The 23,255-nt window shown below is 44.0% G+C and overlaps 1 protein-coding gene across 1 annotated transcript in view; it reads left to right on the top strand.

The window, feature by feature from the left end:
* ADAMTS18 (ADAM metallopeptidase with thrombospondin type 1 motif 18) overlaps positions 1–23,255 on the top strand; it is a 110,485-nt gene that overhangs the window by 74,935 nt on the left and 12,295 nt on the right. Inside the window, exons 2-7 of the mRNA XM_048516039.1 lie at positions 6,531–6,614; positions 8,556–8,715; positions 10,105–10,210; positions 16,086–16,223; positions 18,584–18,737; positions 22,683–22,778. Coding sequence (XP_048371996.1) covers positions 6,531–6,614; positions 8,556–8,715; positions 10,105–10,210; positions 16,086–16,223; positions 18,584–18,737; positions 22,683–22,778 — 738 coding nt within the window. The remainder of the gene's footprint in view (positions 1–6,530; positions 6,615–8,555; positions 8,716–10,104; positions 10,211–16,085; positions 16,224–18,583; positions 18,738–22,682; positions 22,779–23,255) is intronic.

The raw sequence follows: 23,255 nt of genomic DNA on the forward strand, positions 1-23,255 counted from the left end.
TAGGCTTGCTAGGTCTCCCGCTGGCAAGCTCTGTTGCCATGAGAGAATATAGAACAGTGATGGCGAACCTTTTGGAGACCGAGTGCCCAAATTGCAACCCAAACCCCACTTATTTATCGCAAAGTGCCAACCCGGCAATTTAACCTGAATGCTGAGGTTTTAGTTTAGAAAAAACCGGTTGGCTCCCTCTTCCTCCACCCCACCTGCTCGAGCAGGGGCCAGCCTGCTCTAGCCTCCAGCAAGTCCCGCGCGCACCGCTCTGTGCCTCTCTAGCATCTCTGCCTCCTCTGCGCCCCCCCACCCCGGCAGCAGCCACCCGGAGCACAGGCACCAGGCCCGCCAGGTGAGTCCTCCCTGCTCACCGCGGTGTGTGCATGTCGTACTCAGTGGCCAGCCTAGATCTGTGGGGGGGGGGGTGATTTTCCGCCCCTCCACATGACGAACTCTGCGCATGAGTGCCCACAGAGAGGGCTCCGAGTGCCACCTCTGGCACCCGTGCCATAGGTTCGCCATCACTGATATAGAACAATGACATTGCTGACCCTTGCTATGTCACTTCTGGACACAACCTGGAAGTGACAAAGGATAGCTGTAGGAATTGGCAGAAATTCTATGATAAAACCACATAATTTCTGGCAATTCCTAGAGCTACCCTTTGAACATCCAGGTTGTAGGTAAGAGTGACATACTGATGTCATACCTGCCTACTTCCTATGTCATCCATCTCCAGCCCTTCCACTGTTCTCCTCAGGGTGTTCCTTCCAGAGGTGGTCAATATCTGCTCTGGATGCCCACCCCAGGTGTGGGGCTTGTTGCTTGGGGGTGGTTTGGATGGGCACTGCAGAGGCAGCAGGCTGGCAGAACTCCTGAGCCCCACCCCAAGGGTCTGGGGAGGGAAGGAGGCGGCTCGGACAGGTGCCGCGGCTGTCTTTAGGTGCTTCCCCATGCCGAACCAGTTCTTCTGAGCCGGGTCGGCAAGGGGGAGAGGGGAGTGGGGGCAATTTTGCACCACCACCACCCCGTCGTTGTGGCCAAGGCCATTTGACCCCACCTGTCCCCATGGGCGATACGCCACTGGTCCCTTCCAGGAGTTGGGAGCCATTTAGAGAAGAAATGGATTGTAGCAGATTTGAAGACAGTCACCTTATGCTACAGGGAGCAATCTTCAGCTCTTTTGCTGTTTGTCCTAGCTCCATTTTGTCCTCGTACCCCAGATGTGGCCTTCCTGTTCTGCTGAGAATAATGCCTAGCAGGAAGGCCCATTCAAAGCAGAGAAAGAAGTAGCTGGGCACTCTATCCATCATGCCTCAATCAACTATCTTCCCTAAGGACCTTTTGCACTGAATTCTATCATTTCCATTAAAGTCTGCTCTGGGGATTAATTTTTGGCTGAAATGTAACAAGCAGAGTATCCAGAAAGAAACAGGTATCTGTCAGTGCCGAATGAATTCAGAGACTTGGGTAGGGAACAATGTGGGGTGGGGAACTGAAAAGCAGTAACACTTACTAGGCTGGGCATGGATGTGTGTTGCAGATCTTTGTCTCTGTCAAGGGTTTTATCCTTGGGCCACAGAAAGAGGAATTAACTCGGGTGCGGTGATCTTGTAAACAGACAGCTTTTGCTATTAAGTGCCCTAAGGAGATGAAAATATATCGCAAACAGTGATTCAAAATGAGATCCAACACATTTTTTTTAAAAAAAATGTTAACTCTAGGAAAGACATCTAAATTCAGATACAGGGATTTTAGATCTTAGAACTAAATGAGTATAGGGGCTTTCCTGTTCTTTTCCACGCAATGCTTGTGCATTCTTTTCTACCAGATGCTCAGCATACAACAGAAGGAACACCATGTGCTTTATTTAAAAAAAAGACAAGGATCTCCTACAAACACAAGACCCTGTTAACTTTTCATGCTGCTGATTGTTGTCGAAAGGTCCACAGCTCTTGAATTTTGGTTTCATAATTACTTTGTCCTACAGCAGTTATATTTTTTTGTGGGCAGAAAGAGTGTAACAAAACCTTTCTCGTTCAACAACACAATATATTGTGGTGAACGTACCAGAACATCATGTTTAGGAGACAAGGTTGCCATCTCTGGATTGGGAAATACCTGGATATTTGGGGCAGGGGAGCCTGGTAATGGTGAGGTTTGGGGAGGGGAAGTGTTGAGTATGGTACAATGCCATACAGTTCACCCTCCAGAGCAGCCAGCTTCTCCAGGGCTAAAATGTGGGACATCTCTGTCACTTGGAGATCAGTTGTAATTCCATAAGGTCTCTAACCCTGACTTGGAGGTTGGCAATCCTAGAGAGCACACACACCTCTCTTTCTCTGTCAGGTCCATCTAAAGGGGGGGGGACAAAAGGGCTTGAGGGAGCAGCACACTATTTTGGAGGCAGGTTTATCCTCCCCAAAACACTCAGCCCAATGAAGGAGGCAGACACACCAGCGGCCACCCACCCCTCAGCCTCGCTGTCACAAAACCTGGAAGTTCGGGCCACGACAGGGCTGTGCTGGCATCCCAATCAAATTGTAGTAAGGTGGGGGGCAGGCCAGGGCATTCCCAAGGTTGGAGCTAAAATTCGTTAGCTCCTATGCTAATAGGGCCCATAGTGTGGCTCCACAGTCCTCAAACTAGTCCCATAAACCTGATGGAGGTCTTTCCTGCTGGGGGAGGGGGGGTGTTCTTGCACTTTTTGCTCCCTGTGCTGCTGGAAAGTCCTCTTAGAGGTGGTGGGGTGGTGCGGTAGTGGCACTGCATCACACTGCTGAGGGCTTTGGACTTTTTGAGTAGGTTACTCACCCCCACCACACGTTGCTGAACAATCTGACTGCACTGTCACCCACAAGTAGCTGTGTCCTTTGGTGGATATCTTGTTCTCGTTGATTGTCTTTGAGAATGTGTACTGCCAAACAATTCCTGGGTTTTTCCCTTGTAACAAGATCTAGATTTGAGACAGAGGTAGGGAATAGATTATCAACAGGAGCAAAAAGAAGCCAAATTCTGCAGTTTTGAAGACATCACAGAATCATGTCATTCTATGGTTTGTTGCGGTTGGGCTGTGATCTCCAACTTGGCAACCACAGTAATACATGTTCTCCATACACACATGATCTCAATTCACAGGTACACCCCCATGAAAGCATGGTCTCCAAAGATGAACAGAGCGAAGACAGAACCGGTGAATTGCCAACCATCTTTCTAAATTCTGATCAAGAAGAGTCTATTGACATGAAAGGGAGATTCTAGATATTCAGAAAATGGAAACATTGCAGCCTGAAGTGGGTAGGGCCAATAAGTCACAACAGGGAACTGATTTTGAAAGAAATTTTTATTCACTTCTGTGCAACAATGCAAGCATAAAAAGATGCACTCGGCCTTGACTTCAGCATCCTTAATATCATGACATCACTTCCTTTTTTTGCCAGAAATGACATTCCATGCCAGTGTCATGCCAGCATGCTTGCCCCATCACCAACAGAGATACTAAGTGGTGGTCTAGCATCCCTAATATGATTATTCATCTCTGCAGCTAAATGGTTGTTTTTCACTCATTTTTTCATCTGGTACTTTCCTCTAGCTTCCTTCCATGCTCTTATTTCCCCTTCTCCATTTACTGACTCTCTTTCATACCTTCCCATAAGTTTTCAGCTTCATAGCTGTTGCTTTCCTAGACCTCTGCTTTTTCTATTGTCATTCTATAGCATAACCCTACCTACCCTGTTCCTTTCTAGGATCAGAAGAGCTCAGCCAACACAGCCAGACACTCTGCTCTTTCCTAGCAGATCAAGCATCGTATCACTGCAAAAATTAGGAGTCTGATATTACTTTTATTTGCATCCAGAACATTGAATAATATTTAGATTTCATTGTCATTGTAACAAGAACCCTCAGAATTAAATTTGCATTCTTCCTACAAGCATGCCTGGTCCAAAATAGGGGTTTCCTTTGCAATATCTATGGTCAGTGTACACCGCCATATTATTAAAACTACAAATCTGGAAAAGACCTCCAGTGCTCCTGTCTACTTAACTGGACATATTCCAGAGACTTCCCAGCCAACTGGTGTTTGCTCCCAAATTTACAGCTGGCAAACAAGCTCTTAAACATTTCCAGGTCCTTCCACAGAACTGTTTAACATCTACCTTTAACACACCAACCACCTGACTTCAGACACAACACTCAGCAGCTTTAACCGCAGGGTGCAGAGTTATAAAATTTACAACTTCTTAGGTTCACAAACCACAGGTTCTATGGCTAAGATCTTCCAGGTCTGTTCTGAAGAACAAGACTTTTGCTCAGAGCTTTAGGAAGTTGGAACAATGGGCAAATTGAACACTCTTAAGCAGACAGCTGTTCTCTTTTTCTGCTAATTTGGATTTCAGACTTAGAACAATAAATATTCTAAACCAACTGGGCATCTCTTTCTTTGTTGTAGTTTTTTTCCCCCTTCACAATCCTTGCCCTTTATCAGTGTATGAAGGGATAGTAACATTTGTGGGTTAGTTCAGCAGTTTCTTTTAAATGTATGTCAACACTTTCTTTGAATTGTCTTGGGGATTTTAGACTGCAATCTGGTCATGACAGCTCAACTAAATTAATTACATTGAATAATTAAATACCTTCTAGCAATGGCTTAAGATAGCAAATATGAAACGCTGTGTAATATGATATACTCCATGTTATGTTGTATGTAGTACATACACTACATGTAGGTAGTAAAAAACATGATTGCATTGGCACAGACAGCATGGTATAGTGGCTAGAATGTTGGACTAGAATCTGGGAGATCCAGATTTGAATCCCCATTTTACCTTGGCTGCTCACTGCTTAATGCTGGGCAAATCACTCTCCTTCAACTTAACCTACCTCGCAGGGACCTTTTTTGTGAGGTAGTACAGAGGAGAGTAGAAGAATGTCGAAAGCCATTTAGGGTCCCCACGGACAAAAATTGAGGGACAGACAGACAGGCAGGCAGGCAGGCAGGCAGGCAGGCAGGCAGGCAGGCAGGCAGGCAGGCAGGCAGGCAGGCAGGCAGGCAGGCAGGCAGGCAGGCAGAAAATATGTATATTTATTTATTTATCTCCTGTCAGTGGATTAAATGTCAGAGGAAAGCAAGGAGCCAGAGTCACTGAAGAAGAAATGACAGAACTAAGACACAGGATTTGATCCTGATAAAGAACAGCAGTATCAATGATGGGATTTCCAGAGGTATTTCTGCTGATCCAGGAGTGGTTATTGAAGCCTAGGAATACAGTTCAGACTATGCCCCTCATGGATCGGTTATATAAGTCAAAAGTGATGACAAGGCACAGACAAGTCTTTTGGGCATCAAATACCCTTCAAGCTTAGAGGTAGTCCCCTGTGCAGCACTGAGTCATTACTGACCCATGGAATGATGTCACATCACGTTTACTAGGAAGATTATGTTTAGGACATCATAGCACATGCAGTGTGTGGGTTTGTATGTGAACAAAAAGATGTGTAACCATATGAGAATGTAAGAAGATCAGACCAGTGGTCCATCTAGACCAGGGGTAGGGAACCTGCGGCTCTCCAGATGTTCAGGAACTACAATTCCCATCAGCCTCTGTCAGCATGGCCAATTGGCCATGCTGGTAGGGGCTGATGGGAATTGTAGTTCCTGAACATCTGGAGAGCCGCAGGTTCCCTACCCCTGTGCTAGAGGAAGGGCGTTCCACCAGGCAGGAGCCAGGGCAGTAAACGCCCTGGCCCGGGTGGAGGCCAGCTGCATCATGGAGGGGCCGGGGACCACCAGTAAATTCGCCTCCGCAGAGCGGAGGGCACGACTTGGGACGTAAGGGGTGAGACGGTCCCGTAGGTATGAGGGCCCCAGGCCGTAAAGGGCCTTAAAGGTCAGAACCAGCACCTTGAAGACGATCCGGAATTCCACTGGGAGCCAATGCATGCGGCACAACACGGGGGTGATGTGATCTCTGACTGAGACCAGAACCCCTTGAACCCAGGGTGTTAAGAATTTGACCTTTCCCCCCCTTTTCCTAATCCATTCTACCATCTCATTCTACTGCTTGTGTGGACCTGCATGTGCAGCCCAGAATTGACATCCGTTCCCTTAGGAACTTTGTTTGCTGTATGTTAATTTTCACTTGTGTTGGATTTTTATTGCCTCGAAAAGTCAGTGGAAAAGAGAAGATAATGTTCATGAATGCATATTAAGGATACGCTCAATTGTATGGAGCAGCTCCGAAAGCCAATGTGGTATAGCGGTTAAGAGCTAGGGATTCTAATCTGGAAAACCATGTTTGATTCCCCACTCCCCCACATGAAGCCTTCTGAGTGACCTCACAGTTCTCTCAGAACTCTCTTAGCCTATGAAAAGGCAGACGATGGCAAACCACCACCAAGCCTTGAAAACTCTATGGGTTCACAATAAGTCAACTGGGTCCTAACAACACTTTCCACCACCATATAGAGCAGCTCTAAAGGAGCTTCCTGCTACTTTTGTTCTCAAACTTACTATTGTATTCGTTTCCTGTTTCCTGTAGGTCTCTAGCCTTTTTAAGGATGGTACAATCGGAAGTGACATCAACATTGTCGTTGTGAGCCTTCTTCTTTTGGAACAAGAACCTGTAAGTAATGTATGCCACACTTTTCTGTCAGGGAAAATGTTTTACAGTGGCAGTGTTATATAAGCCTGGCAACACAGATGAAATTCCCCAGGGCCTAGAGCAAATGTGCAAATCATGACAGATCTTTCACACACATGTTATGATGTGATGGTGTTGCTATTGCTACTGCTCCCTCCCACTCTCCCTGGAACTATTGGGTGAAGGAGCTCAGTTGACTTGTGGAATTCACTGCTACAACGTGTGGTGGAGGACACTGTCTTTGATGATATGAAGGGAGTGATGGACAAATTTATGGAGAAGAGGTTTATTGTTGACTACTAGTCATGATAACTAAATGGGAACCTCTGCCTCAGGTGCAGAATGCTTTGGAACGTCAAGTGCTGGGTAGAAGTCAGCAAGGGAGAGCTTTTGTCTTCAGGCCCTGCTTGAGGTTTACTCAGTGACATTTGAGTGGCCACTGTTGGAAACAGAATCCTGGACTAGATGGACCATTGGTCAGATCCAGCATGGCTCCTCTTACAGTCTTAAGTAAAGAAATGCTGCACTTGGGATGTGGAAGGGTAATGATTCTGTGAGTCAGCACTAGTCGAATATTTCTGTGGAAAATAATTGAGAAGGGCTTAAAATGAGGACACTGGGTGATCAAGAAGTTTATCACATTTGCATTGTCCATTTCTACATGGAGCTCCCAGTGTGCATTTCTGCATGTTCATGGTTCTCCATCCATTGTGTGTGTGTGTGAGAGAGAGAGAGGGGGGGGGAGGGTATGTGTGTGCGCGGAAAAACAGCTTAAACTGAAAGTCCATAAGGTTTAGCATGAGGAATAAAGTCTGGGTCTCTCTGGTCCTAATCTGATATTCTTAAACTGCTTGGACAGTTCTTCTGGCAATGTTGTAATTTACAGAATGAGATTTACCTGAGTTAAATGTGAGACATGTCATATGTAATATTACACTGGGAAGTTTTTCTTCAACCCTATCCAATTGACTCAAGCCTATGTCTTAAAGATCTTTCATTGGCAATGGGTCCTCATCCGTTGACTTTGATTGCATGATTATCTGAAATACTATGCATGCCTTCTCTGAAGGCTCTCTTGTTGGTCCCCAAACCCTGGGGAAGTGCTCTTGCATACACATCATTGAAAGGAAAGGGAATCAGTGCATAATTGAATCTGTGTCCCATTCATTTCAGCAAGTTTGTTCAGAAGTTTCAGAGTGGTCTTGTGTCAACTGTGAATGGTGTCTAAGTCCTGTCTTTCCTTTAAGAATGGAAGATGTGAGATGTATTGAATGAATGGTGATGCATGAACCTTAGGTTGGAAGTTTTTAACTTCCTTGATACAAATCAAGGGCCATGCTTGATGAAATAGAAGGGTGTTATGCATCATCAAGTTGCTTCTGACTTACAGTGACCCAATGACCTTCAAACGATCCTAGCATTGACCGTCATGCTGAGGAAGTGCAGACTGAAGGCCATGGCTTACTTGACTGAGTCAGTCCGCCTCATGTTGGCTCTTCCTCCTTTCCTGCTGCTTTCAACTTTTCTTACCATTACTGGCTTTTTTCAGTGAGTCTTGTCTTCCCATGATAGCCTCAGTTCATGTGCAAGAGGCATTCTGTAAAACAACTTGCTACTTCAGCTGGAGGATCAGTTGAAGTGGAAACTTTAAACATGGCTTTGGCAGGGTTTTACGGTACTCTCTCTGTACACATGGCATCAACAGATTGGGGTCACAGAGGACGAAATTTCAATTTGGAAGCCTTTTAAGCATGTCTTCCACGTCCACAAGGTGGCTTGTGAATAACATGCAAGCCAGACTTGCATCCCTCGATAACATAAAGTCATTACGCTAAATATTCAGGATTTTTCTTCGTTATTTGACTTTTGTTTGGTTGTTGGTCATAGATTATTTTTTCTTTCTGTCCGTGAATTGTCCCTTAGGGTGGACTACTGATTAACCATCATGCGGACCAGTCACTAAACAGCTTCTGTCAATGGCAGTCTGCTCTGGTTGGAAAGAATGGAAAGCGTCACGACCATGCCATCTTGCTTACTGGATTTGATATCTGCTCCTGGAAGAATGAACCATGTGACACGTTAGGTATGGCAAGGAAATATTCTGTGGCAAACTGAGGCACCCACATAATGGATAATGGATTTTCTGTTGAGGAAAAAGGAAGGCAGGGATCTTGCTGACCCCCTCACAAAAGCCTATGATTGATATCATGGGATAGACAGAAGTCATGGGGGCTGCGGGCTGTAGTGAAGAGAGGATGTGGGTGAGATTCACTGGCTGGATCTAACCTGATGTAACTCAACTGGATTTAAAACAAGAGTCCAGTGGCATCTTAAACACCAATGATGGAAAGTGCCATGAACTTGCAGCTGATTTTTGGAAACCCCATTGGTTTTTCAAGGCCAGAAGTAGGGGTGGGCAAGATTTCCTTTTCAGTATTTTCCAGATTCAACTTCAAAATACTTGGAAATTTTCGAAAAAGCCAGCTATTTTGGCTTCTTTATTTTTTTTTATTTTTAAGAGCCAAACCTGAAAAATTCCCAGTGGGGATATGTGTTTGCAGGGATGGGGTTGTCCAATCCCAGCAAACAGCTCTCTCGGCTGACCTGCAACCTCTGAAGCTGGCTCTGACTTAAGCACAGGGGAGCAAGAAGAACTGTTTGCAGGGATCTGGTCCCCCAATAATGGACAGAGGCAGCAGACGTCCAAATACCAGTTTTGGGAGGCAGAAGTGAGGGAGGGCCTTGACCTTTCCATCCCATTTGTTTGGCTCTCCAAGGCTACCAGTTGGCCGCAGTGTGTAACAGAATGCTGGACTAGGTGGACCATGAGTCTGATCCAGCAGGTTCTTATGTTCTTATATCCCTGCTCTATAGCATACTTATCCCAGTTAATCCAGCATCCAAGTCAGCCCAGCGTGGAGTCAGAACAGTTAGTTGATCTCAGACTTTAACAGTTTTCATCACATGATCTAATTAGCAGTATTTTGGGCCCTGCAATGTAGGACCAAAAAAAGAGATGTCTTTTGAGGGGGAACTTATTTTGGATGGCTTCGAGTGCTTGGGGAATCTTTCGCTTCGGATTGTTGTTTTAGATTTTGAAACTACCTCTGGCCAACAGCATTCTTGTTCTCTCTGGCTGACCTTCCAAAAAGGAGCTGAAGCCCCCTTTTGAAAATCACTTTCCCAGCTGACTGGCCCGGTGTTGAGTCAGCAAAGAACATGAGCTTGTGTTACTTTTGTAAGCTGCTGCAGACAGAATGCATTCCCCCCCCCCCTTGGATTGGGCCCAACATTGCCATGTGTGTGAGAGTTTACCTTGTATATTCTTTCTACGAGCCAAAACTGAATGAGCACTGAATCTTCCCCAGGCAGCCGACTGAAATATGTGATGAATCTCTGTGAAGTTGTGCACCAGAACGTAATGTCATCCCTTTCTTCCACCACTTTTCCTGTTCTCAATCCTCCCTGGCAGGTTTTGCTCCCATCAGTGGAATGTGCAGCAAATACCGCAGTTGTACCATCAATGAAGACACTGGGCTTGGCTTGGCATTTACTATTGCTCATGAATCCGGACATAAGTAAGCGATTCCTCGTGAGTTCTTTCTCCCTACAAGATAACTGAAACAGGCAATAATGATCAAACTTGGAGTTTTGTGTGGTGCTTTTCTTCTGTGCCCCTTATGGCATCCTCTCAAGAACACAAATGAAACTGTTGTACGTTCCTTTTTATGTGCCCTGCTGGGAGGTCTCCATATGGGTATGTCTTCCAGGAACTGGAACATTTGCATTGGGTGATTCTCAATTTTTCCTCTCTACACCTTGTGCCCTGCTGTCCTCCTCTCAATACTGCCAAAAGGCTTTTTGCTGGCTGAAAAACAACAACTGGCAGTTGTGGTGCTGTGTGGCTTCCGGGTTGTATGGCCGTGTTCTAGCAGCATTCTCTCCTGACGTTTCACCTGCATCTTAAGAGAATCCTCTGAAGATGCCAGCCACAGATGCAAGCGAAACGTCAGGAGAGAATGCTGCTAGAACACGGCCATGGAAACCACACAGAACCCCAGTGATTCCGGCCGTGAAAGCCTTCGACAACTGGCAGTTGCTTTATTGCTGTAGTATATGGTACATTATGGTTATTTTGTCCACTATATCTAGAACCTGGGGCCAAATTTTAGACAAACTGTTTTTAGACAGTTTAGCAGAAACAGAAAAGCTGGTTAAACTAACAGCCGATATTGATCCTTGTATTACCTATAATGCTTCACTTTTTGCACTGGCTGCCAACAAGATAATGGCTAAATATTTTGCAACAATTGTAGAAGGTATGGGATCATTCGGAAACTTCTATTTTTCTTAACATATTGTTCTTCAGTTATATTATTTTAAGCAATTAAGCCTTTAAATTATGTTTTCACTTCATTTCCAGTTTTATTCTGTTGTAAGAAATTGCTAACTGCCCATGACATAAACAATAGCATTTAAATGTCTAGTTGACTGGCTATTGCATTGTAGCAATACACTTGCTATCTGTTTTTTTTTGTAAAAGTAAAAACTGACTTGGGAACGGTGGGCGAGGGAATAAGGAGGGGAAATGGTGCCAGACATAGGTAAGGAGGTTTGGAAATCTGCACTTTCTCAGAGCAGAGACAAATGGGAGGTTCTTACCTTGTTCTTGTTGGAAATTCCAAGGGAGACTAGGCTAACATCCCATCTCCATTGTCCTGAGCTGAGAAGTATCACAAGATTCCTTCCCTTCAGAAAACCATCATGGTTTTGACAAGTCTGTGTCAAATTATCAAGAAGGCTGGGCATCAAGACAGAAAGTTGGGTTTTTTAATAGCTCCTGCCCTTTGTGGTGCCACTTTCATTTCTGTCTTCCACTTAGAGGAAGTCTGACAACATGGAAACCAGTTGCACACTCTCAGCCCGGACTCTTAAGAAGTATGTGAATGGGAGACCTCCAAGGAATATCAGGGTTGTGACACGGAGGCAGGCAATGGCTTGCCACTTATAAATATTTCTTGCCTTGAAAACACGATGAGATCTCCATAAGTCAGCTGCAACTTTATGAAAACAAACAAGACAGAGGCCTAGTTTCAGTAGGACAGTAATGGATTTTGAGGATAGGATTCGGAGGAAGTGAGGTGGCACCGTTACAGGTATTGTGGGGTGAAGACTTAGGGAACAGCCAGGGTTGGAAAAGGTGAAGCTATTTCAGGAAGTAAGGGATCTTTGAACACACAACACTGTTCTATTAGGGTCAGTATTTTCTACTATGACTGGCAGTAACTCTACAGGGTCTGGGGGTCTAATCTTTCACATTACCTCCTACCTGTCAACATCCACTTGTCCTTTTTAACTGGAAATGCTGAAGACTGAGCTTAAAACCTCCTTCATGCACATCAGGCCCTCTATTACTGAGCTACGACCCCTCTCAAAAGAACTGAGGTGGCACCATGCAGATTTTTTTTGGATGTTAAAGAATAATGGAGGCTTATGAGTGACGGTCACAAGCAGAGATGCTCAATTGCAGCTGAGTTTTAATTGGGTCTTTAAAAAATATTACTATTCCCATCCTGAACCTCTGAGTCATGGCAGGCAATGCAGTTAAATAAATGTATATGTGTGATGACATCATGTTGCCAAGGCATTGGTAGCAGTCTAATCGTGGCCTTTAGCATGAAGGCAGGATTTAAATCCTGGGTTTCTTTTGTTCGGGAATCTTTATGAAAATACATCCCACACAGAAGCTCCTGTTGTTGGCTGTCAGTTCCATTCAGCTCGTCCTCTTTTGTCAATGGCCACACTGTGGCCATTCCTTTTGCTTGTCGCATGAATCCCTGATTCTGCATGACTGCTCGGAGTTATTCAGTCCTCTTTGTGTCAATACTGTGCGCGACATTGGCTGTGACCCCACGTCTCTATGAGTGGCCCCTTTGCAGGTTGCTGTTCGTCTGAAAGGAAATGAGGAATTAAGGATTAATCCTGATCCCAATGGTAACCCTGTGGGACATTTCAGTGAGTAGGGGAATAATGGCAAACCTTAGGCAGCTCAGAACGATTACTAACGGGGACTGACCACGAAGCACATGTCCGGTGATCCTCAACGCAGTTCCAATTAAAAGGATGAAGCAGTGAATGATGAGGATGGGGCCTCCGCACCAGAGGGCCTGAAGAGCTGATTACTTAATCTACATGGTAGATCATAGGCAATCAATCCCCGCTGAGAAACACCAGTGCTGATGAGAGATTGCAAATGCCTTAGCAGACCAGGTGCTCGGGAGCAGCAGCAGCTGAAGGCCTTTGCTTTCACAACCTTCATGTGAGCTCCCAAAGGTATCTGGTGGACCACTGCAAGTAGCAGAGTGCTGGACTAGATGGACTCTGGTCTGATCCAGTAGGCTCTTTCTTATGTAGACAATACTGACCTGGTTAGACCAATGGTTAATAGAGGTGAGTGATAGACCAGTGGGTAATGGAGGTTAAGGATTTGATATAAGGCTTCACGAGTTCATGTGAGGACCTTTCCGAGACAATGAACTAACTTCCTATTTTCAGTTATCACTGGATGCCCACTCTCAAAGGGACTGTTGGTTGCTGCTGTTTGAAAGAATAAAAACTCCATGTTGGGTTTTTGGTTGAGACATGAGGCTTCCGAAGGGAAAAGGTGACATCTGGCTGGCTGACTCTCCCTAGCCTTGGCTTATGTCAAGAAAATCCATGTTGTGCAGAATGTAGATGTCTGATCCTAAAACGTCAGTGTTGGGAGCAAGTCTGGTGGACAAATTAAAACTTCACCAAAAGATACACAAATAATAGTTATGAAGTCCTCCGCAAAATATGTGGCGGTTTTGGTGAAGGGAGATTTGATTCTTGAAAGCTTACCCTTGTCAAAGTCTTGCTGGTCTCTAAGATGTCACAGGACTCAAATTTGGAAAGTTTTCTAAAAAGTTCTCTTGCACAGGTCCCAATGGAAAAAAAATATGGCAGCTGTGCAGGAACACGGTACTGAGACAGTCTCCTGCACAGATTTCATTGACTTAAGCAGGAACCACACAAAAGAATAATTGTCAGCCATGCCTTAAAAAGTCCTAGATGTTTGTGCCCAATGGGACTAAATGAATAGAGTCATGACATGAACATGCTAGCTGCAGTACAATCAGAATTCCTCCCTTTTGTGCCCACTGACCTCAATAGACTTAGAAGGCTGCAACTCAGCTTAGCTTTGCACTGTTGGTGTCTCAACTTCATCTTGTCTTTCTCTTTGCTTTTCAGCAATGCATACTTACATTTTATGTTCTTTATTCAGGGTTCCCTCCTTGTTTTTTCAGCTTTCCTTTGCAGCTTGGCATATATGTTTTGATATCCGGACAGGAAGGATTTATGAAATGCCTATAAAAAATGAATTTTGGAAAGGCTGCAGTTCTTTCGTTTGGCAGGGACTGCTAAACATTGTCATTTATCCAAGCTTGTGCCTTTTCAGCTGTATAATATGGGAAATTGGCAGCAGTGACCTAAAGATGCCCAGAGGCAGATGGTCCTTAGAAGTGGTGCCTAATGATCCTATTAGCAGTTGGATAATAATTATAGATGGGAGGGAACTTTTGAAACAATTGTAGGCTTTTTCCAGGCAGATAAATCAGTCTGGGCTTAATAGAACTTCCTTCCCTATGAGCTGATGGATGCCATCAATATGCTCTAGTTTAATTATGAGAACCAGAAGTTTTAAAGTGAAAAAATCTGGGCTCAAGTGAGATGTGGGCAGTGATGGTTCCATGTTACTGGGAACTGGCCCAGAAGGGATGGGAAGCTTTGACTTTAAACACAAAAAGGGCGCACAGGTGAGCGGAGCGAAACCATCCCTTTTATGATCTCCTTGAAGTATGTTTCTCCACAGGCTTGTTTCTCAGAGTTACTGCTGGTATAAGTTCCTCAGACACAGGGGAAGTACCTTGAGGAAAAGTCTGAAAGGGTATAAGTTGCAGGGCGGAGAATGTTCAGCATTCCTCACAAGAATGGCTCTTTTTTTCTGAAGTTAAAATCTCCTCTTTATGAGAACAAATAAGTACTCTGCTGGATCAGAACTGTGGTCCATTTAGTCAGGGGTGCCTCTTTTGAAAACTGTGCCCAGGACAAGCACTAGAACTCACCCCACCCCCAAACTTCACTTGGAGCTCAGGGGCAGCCTGCTTGTAGCTGCGTTGAGCTTTGAACTGCAGGATTCCAGCCTGCAGTATAAAGCTCGACCCAGCATAGCCCAGCATTGAATCTGAGCATTCAATCTGACCAGCTACAGCTTTATACCAGCTGGCTCCATCCCCCAAGCTTCATCTGACCGGAGGTGGACCTTGGGGATGAAACCAGTATAAAACTGGACCAAGTCAGACTGAATATCCAGTTTGATGCTGGTCTTAAAGCCTGCAATTTAAAGCTGGACCTGGCAGATATCAGGGTTGAACAGGTGCATCCCACCCCCGAACTCCACATTCAGGGTGAACTCAGTTGAACGCTGGCTGGGGTCAACATTCAACTGCGCCTCACTCTCAAACTTCACATGTGGTTAAAGGGCAGACACACAGTTGAACGCTGAACCCAGCTAGCATTCACCTGGGCTTAACCACACTGAATTCCATGTAGTGTTTGAGGGTGGGCACAGTCTTTCCCAAAAACTGCAGGGCATGGGCTGGTGCCCCTTGAGAAGTGGTACTTGTGCCCTGCCTCACCCCACCCTAGATTATGCCTCTGCATTTAGTTCAACATATCTCATGCACTTACCTGTCAGTTGCCTTGGAGGATCAACAGACAGGACACAGAAGCCAAGGCCATAGCAACTGGCATAGAGAGGTTATTGAAAACAGAGTTCCCTTTAAATATCATCGCTGGTGGCCACTGATGAACCTGTCTCCACAAAAGTGTCTCCACTTTAATTACTGACCTGTTACTGGGTCAGAGTATTACTTCAGCTTTCTGAATTCCTCCACCATTTCCTGGTCTGTCTTTGTTCTAGAATGGTCCTCTTGGCCCCCAATGCCTTGGGGATAGTACTAGGTCTCAAGTGGAGCATTCCTCCAGGAAATGGTGGAGGAATTCACAAATCTCCTTTCATCATTATCATGAAAAAGGTATAAAAAGATATCTCAGGATCCAGCCCAATGTATAAAATTAACTTTGCCATCTAGTGCAAATTTACTCTAACCTAATCCCATTGATTCAAGGGGAGTGTCACTGCATAGATCTGCACAGTAAAACAAAAGTGGGTGCCAATCTGTGCATTGGAGTCAAACCTGGTAGAAATTCAAGGTCATCAGGAGAGGCTGAAGATGAAAACCACTATTTTATAATATGATCCCCCCAAATCAGACACTATTGTTCCCATAAATCATTCCTTGTTTTTTAAAATTTCCCCATACGTTAGTGAGGTCTTATGTTTTCTTTTTTTTTTACTTCTGCGTCTAGCTTTGGCATGATCCATGATGGAGAAGGGAATCCTTGCAGAAAAGCGGAAGGTAACATCATGTCTCCCACTCTCACAGGCAACAACGGAGTGTTTTCGTGGTCAGCGTGCAGTCGGCAGTATCTTAACAAATTTCTCAGGTAAGTTTGAAGCAAGAAACAAATGGTTGGAATCTTGACCCCAGACCAAACATCTGCAAACAGAAATCTATTGAACAAATCAGTATGGTTTGGGGAGGGGAATGTGGTGGGTTGATTAGAGGTTTTGACTAGGATCTTGGAGACTCAGTTTGAGCCCTGCTCCTAGTCTGTCACAGAAGCTCTCTCAGCCTTACCTACCTCATTGGTTTGTTGTGACAATAAAATGAAAGTGTGGCTTCTCACTTCTCAGCCTTTTGGCTAAGATCAAGTGTCGATAAAATAAAAGAGGGGGAAAGGGTATGGTAAACCGCTTTGGGCCCCAGTTAGTGAGAAAAATAGAGTATAAGTATTGAAATAAATAACATCCTTTTTATTTAATCTAAAATCTCCTTAATCCACTTTGCCCATGGCCCGTTTGAATCTAGTACACATGACATACAGATAATGTGTATTGGGAGGAGAGGAGAGTTTGGTACCATTTGGTAACCCTACTCCCATCTGTTCAACTTATTGGTGCAAAACCTAAGTATATGCACCAAATTAACAACAGCTTGTATGAATGGATGGATGGATGGATGGATGGATGGATGGATGGATGGATGGATGGATGGATGGATGGATGTTTATTTATGGTTAACAACCAATAAGTCAATAATTCCTAAAAGGCCAATTTCCAAATTTTATAGACATAAGAGGCAAAAAGTTAAAGTATAAAATAGCAGCTTGTATGTCTGTAAGCAGTCCTACTCTATGTACACAAATAGGTCTGGTATACAAGTTCTGTACACAAATAGGTCTGGTATACAAGGTCTGTACACAAATAGGTCTGGTATACAAGTTTACCTCCTCTCCTTTTTTGATCTTCAAATACTTATGTTGAATGTAGACTTTTTTTCCTTAAGATGCTGAAAGGTCTTCTTTGGGAAAGACCCATTATTGGCTTTCTGTCTTTGGGCCAAAGCTCAATGACTGGTTGGAGAAAAGTGAGCAATCTTCCAGAACTATGTTCATAACTGGAAAGTCGTGTCAAAAACTGAGAATAGCAGTCTGGCAGGGAAGAATTACTTATCTTTTTCTTTCCTTCCATTTTTTTCTGCTCTGAATCCCCCTCCCTCAAAACTACTATCCCACCTGTTTGGAAAAATATCCATGACCCCTTGCTCTTTCCTCGCATGGTTTGGAAAACACTTTGCCCATGGCCCGTTTGAGTGAATGAATCGGAAGAAAGTGTTCAGCTGATGCTGCCATTCCTCTATTGAAGCGGAGAACATTCTCAGCTTTTCATTCAGAAAAATTTAGGAGGACGTTTGTTTGTCTCCCACAGATCTTGTTTGGCCTTTGCTTGGATTTCTTATATTTAAAACTGCAAGGTGTAAAAAGTTTGCAATCTCATGTCTGTTTTCAATGCTCTTGTTATGTTATGGTTTGTTTGTAATGCAGATTTGCCACTTTGCTACCCCTCTGGAATTTGTGAGAATGAGTACATCTCTATGAAGCCTGTCTATACAGCTGAACTAATTTCTTTTTCAATTGGCTTATTGTTCAAGCAGTTTGGAATAATAGTGTGCCACCTGTGTACAAGTACCATCTACCCTGTGTTTCTGAGGGCCGATTTCCACCTTATGGAGTGCAATGGTGTGTGCGCGCGCGTGTGTGTCCCCATTGTGTGTCCTGTGCAATAGTCACATGTTTGGCTGTCCGATGCATGGTGCCCTGTCCTTTTTGCAGCTGTGGAAAAGGGGTTTCAGACTCCAGTCAATTTTCCTGGCCTGAAACTGTCCTGGAAAGCTCCACTATTTAGACTGTTGGAGAACCTACATGAAAACGCTATCATGGTTCACAAATGGCTTGCACACAATCTGATGTGGTCATGGTGTGTATGTGCTGTGTGCCATCAAGTCGCTTCCAACTTAGGGTTACTCTATAAGTGAGGATCTCCAACGTGCCCTATTGTTAACAGTCTTCCTGAGCTGTGACTTACTTCATTGAAACTGTCCTGAGTCAATCCATCTCATGTGGGATCTTTTTTTCCCCTACTGGTCACTGTACATTTGTGAAATGGGGTACTGGTGCAGCTTTTACTCTGAACAAAGGGTGAGGGTCCTGGGCCTGTGTGCTCTGTGATGTGGAAATCAGCCCTGAGGTACTTGCATCAGGGCTATCTGTATGCAAACCATCCCACAAAGTGTTTCGTTTGCAGACAGTTTTATAACATGAAGCTGCAAGCGACTGAATGGTATGTTGCTAAGGGTGCACATTTAAGCAAAACCCTGTCTGGCTTTGATTTGCTCTTAAAGGATATAATTTGAGCCACATACGAAGATCAAATGGCTCGTTCAGAGATGCATCTCTTCTTATAGTACAGCTCAAGCGGCTTGCCTGATCGATGAACCCAGACAAACTGGGGACTACGAATATCCTGATAAACTCCCAGGGCAAATCTACGACGCTGACACACAGTGCAAATGGCAATTTGGAGGGAAAGCCAAACTCTGCAACCTGAGTTTTGTGAAGGTACGTTTCTACAGATTTCTACAGATCTACAGTTAGAACTTGCACTGGGAAATAGCAACAAGCTGTAATTGGGAGGCATTATGAATGAGTGGAGGGATTCCAGTGAGCTCCAGGGTTTGGACCCTGTCTAAATCTTCAGTGATTTGGCATGCTTCTTGCTTGCTTTTAAGGTGTTGGCTTGGATAAAGTCAAGGTGGGCCATCATAGCTGCAGGACAAGGCTGTGTCTACAGGATGTAGAATCAAATTGCAAATGACATTAAAGACTGAACAGGAGGGGAATGCCTGATCTCCATTTTGCATTAAGAATCAATCTTTCTTTCTTTCTTTCTTTCTTTCTTTCTTTCTTTCTTTCTTTCTTTCTTTCTTTCTTTCTTTCTTTCTTTCTTTCTTTCTTTCTTTCTTTCTTTCTTTCTTTCTTTCTTTCTTTCTTTCTTTCTCTCTCTCTCTCTCTCTCTCTCTCTCTCTCTGTGTGTCTGTGTGTGTGTGTGTGTGTGTGTGTGTGCGCGCGCGCTGAAATGGAATGGCAGTTAGCCCAGATTTGTTAGGTTACAGAATGTGCAAGGACTTTGCTGTAAAACATATACAAGAAAGTATGGCATGACCCAGTCCTAAAATGATGCTGCAATAGAAGAGAGATGAAGAAAGACAATTCCCTGTGGGGGGAAAATATCACAATTTGGGTTCAATTAATATGCAATGACAGTGATGCAATGTATACAGAAATTTAAAAAATAAAAATATGGAACACTTCACAACTTTGCATGTCATCCACGCACAGGGGGCATTAACCATTTAGTAAAAATTGTTGCATACATTGCATCCTTGCCACTGCATACTATTTGACCATGAATTTATATTTTTCACAGTGGATTGTCTTTCTGTACTTGTCTTGTACATTGTGATCCCTTGCTTGTTTTTTGTAATGGAAGAGAGGGCATTGGAGATCTTGCCAGCTAGCTAATCAATAATGAGAAAGAAGGCATCAAAGAACTTGCAAACCATTGCAATCCAAGAGCAATATGGAGATGACTAGAAGAGACACGGGGTTGGTTCTTTCTACCTTTCCATATAATCTTGCTCAATTCCCTCTTCTTATTGTACCCACTACCTGCAGCCCAATGATGACAGCAGTAGAGAGAACAGGAACTGGAATAAGAGCTGGAGCTGGAGTTGTGAGAGCAGGTCAGAAAACCTGCTGTGGAGGATTCAGGAGTCCTTGGTTCAGCTGGGAAGGCAAAACCCTATCATAGGCCCCTTCCACACACGCAAAATAATGCGTTTTCAAACCATTTTCACAACTGTTTGAAAGTGGATTTTGCTATTCCCCACAGCTTCAAAGAGCACTGAAAGCAGTTTGAAAGTGCATTATTCTGCATGTGCGGAAGGAGCCTCAGCTTGGAAGACCTTGCTCCAGCCTGAAAAACAATGACTCAAAGATTGGTGGTATCTATATTCTCCTGGCTGTGGAGAGCTAGAGAGAAATAGCTGACAGAGCTGGTAGTGGAATAAGGATGTCGGCTGCACCACTTGGATCTTATTAGACCCCGAAGATAGGTGGCAGACATTAGGCTTGGAATGGCTAGGAAAACAGCGATTACTGAAACAGCAGTGACTACAACCACTAAATCAAACTAGTTGAGAATGGCTGAAGCCCGTAAAGCATGCACTGTTGGCAACATGCAAAAATTTAAAAAGACTTTTCACTCACATAGTACCTCCATTGCCTCCAGGGAATTGAACTTTGGTGGAGTTCTGCCTGATGGTCTCTGGTGAGCAGGACAATAGGGCACCTCCAACATAAGAACTGAGGAGTGTAGTTAGGAAGTGAGGACTTGCGATTGCCCAGATTTACCAGAGCAGATTGAGTCAATTCCTAGTGTCAGCAAGAATCCTGGCAGTGTGTTTTCCATTGAAGACTCTCACTTTCTTGGATAACATCAATTGGGATGGTATTAAATTGACTCTGAGCAGATTTGTTGTCTAGAAGATCATTAGGATTTAAATTGTTTTACCTGTTGTTGTCCCTTCCTGGGGAACTGGTCTTCTGGTCTACCCACTATTGGAATGTTATGTGAAATTAGTGATCCTTTTAGATGTTTGTGGTAGGTTTTAGAAGGGAAGTATTTTCTAGGATCTGATATCCATAATATACTAGGTTTGAGTACACCCGATGAGGCTATTGGAGTTTTTGGTAATTAAGTGTGCATAAAGTATTAGTCCATACTACGTAAGTTATTTGTGTGGGGACTGACGGGGGAGGAATGGGTGATCTACTTCAGAGAAGCTGGATCAGGGCCAGAGATCCCAGTGATCATGGGGCAGGGAAGGTATAGTGGTGGGAGAAGGCCAAATGAAAGGAGGATGAGATACAATCCTGCTTATCCCCCTTCTGACCTTTGTCCCATTCTGAGAGATGAGTGTGGTAGGCATAGGAAGTTATACCCTTCTCCAGCGCTGTTGTTGTGCAACGTCAGGTCCATAAATAATGCGACCACAATGCTATGGGATTACCTAGTAGTGCAAAAGGTGGACCTGGCATGTGAGACCAAGACAGGGAGAGTGAAACAGTCACCCTGAAAAGAACTTATTCTGCCAAGTTTCTTGGTCCTCCACCAGTCCCAGACAATGGGCTGGGGCAGGGGAGGGGGGAGAGAGAGAGAGAGAGGGAGAGAGAGAGAGAATTTAACAGTAAGTGAAATGTTAATTTCAAGGAGAAAGAGAAATCATGAAAGCAACTAAATAGCACAGGAAATCCATGGGGCAAGCTGAACAATTTTAGATGTTCAGATCAATTGCACATGATGCTGCCTTATATTGAGACACACTGTGCTACTAAGGTCAAGATTGTCTACTTTGGTTAACAGCAGTTCTCCAGAACCTTTGGTAGAACTCTTCTGTATCAACTGATCCATTTAACTGGGGATGCTGGGGACTGAACCTTCTACATGCAAAACCGATGCTCTGCCATTAAACCAACACTCCGAGAGGAGATGAAGCTGTGATCAAGGGTGAATGATGAGGGAGGTGTTTTCAATATTTGAGGCAAGACCAAACAAGAGTATGATGAGCTGAGTGCTGGCAGCTGAAATGGAGAGGCAGGGGCGTACCTTGTTATTGTCAAAGAGGGAGAGGCAAAAGATTTTGCAGCAGCTTGTATTGTTGGGGGGCAGGGTGGGCAAGGACTCAGAAATAGCTTGGAGGGCATATGTCTGGGAAATCAGTTAGATGGTAATAAAGATATAAATAGGAGAGCTACAGTTGTGGTTAAGGGGATGTTTTGATGTGGTTGAATTGGTTTGGTTGATAACATATCAAGGAGGAAGTGCTGGAGAGGTTTCAAATGCAGATATTCATCTTCCTACTGCCAGACAGGTCAGATGTGGGTTCAAAATGGGTCAGTTCTGAATAGTTGATCCTGGTGGCTTTTGTAAGCCTCTTAGCCCCAGTCATCTGCAAGAATGGCATGGGAACCAAATTGAATGGTATAATAACGGTGTAATAATGGTGCAATTGAATGGTTGTAATAATATAAATGTTTATTAATATATGGTTCCTTGAATTTTCAGCTTTCATTTAAAGAGTTGTTATGTTGCTAAAATGCTATGCAATTGCCTTAAAAAAGTCTCTGTGGCAGGACAGGAAATGAGCACTATAGCAGCGAAGCCTTATGGGAGTCCAACAGTCTTTCAGTCTGCTCATTCTATTTTGGCTATCCTGCCTCTGACACCAGTAGTGGGGGAAAGCCTCCAACAGGGATGATGCCATCATGATCAATATAAGGCCAGTTTGGCCCCTTCCTTTTAAAATTTGAAGGGTCGTAGGGCCATGATCCCTTCGTAGACTTTTTTGTGAGGTGCATGGGTGGGGGGAAGCTGGAAATGAACACATTGGATGGATCTAGTCATGAAAGAATAAAAATAATGAGAGGTTTTTAAACTTCCAGGATATATGCAAATCACTTTGGTGTCACAGAGTAGGTCATCGATGCGAGACAAAATTCATGCCAGCGGCTGAAGGAACAACTTGTGGGATCAGCATGGTAAGTTAGCATTCAGTGGCTAGGTGGGTGGTTGGGGAGAGATTGCATGTTCAAAGGCTTTGTCTTATTAAAAGCAAATTCCTGCTCCAAGAACTCTAAAATGTTAAGAAAAGCACTTGGAGGGAGTGCTTCCTATATTGTTAAAAGCTAGGAAGGTGTGCTTCCTATATTATTTAAATCTCTCAATCCCAAAGATTCTTTCCTCTTATCACAAGCTCCTAACAGTGTGTAAATATTGAATCCTGTTTTCTAAAGCAAGATAAAATCTGTTGCCTAGGGGAATCATCTGGTAGGTTTGCAGGGATTCCATTTTCTGAGCAGCTTTGTAATTGTCCATCTGGAAAATCAGATACTATTTAGCATTTTTTAATTGACTGTAATAAAATATAGCATTGCCCAAGATGTGGATTACAATTTACATTCAAAAATGTACTACTGCCTCTGAACTGTGGAATTTAGCTAAATTGCCACTGGCAA

Source organism: Sphaerodactylus townsendi, linkage group LG14 (assembly GCF_021028975.2).
Source record: "Sphaerodactylus townsendi isolate TG3544 linkage group LG14, MPM_Stown_v2.3, whole genome shotgun sequence".
Taxonomy (NCBI): Eukaryota; Metazoa; Chordata; class Lepidosauria; order Squamata; family Sphaerodactylidae; genus Sphaerodactylus; species Sphaerodactylus townsendi.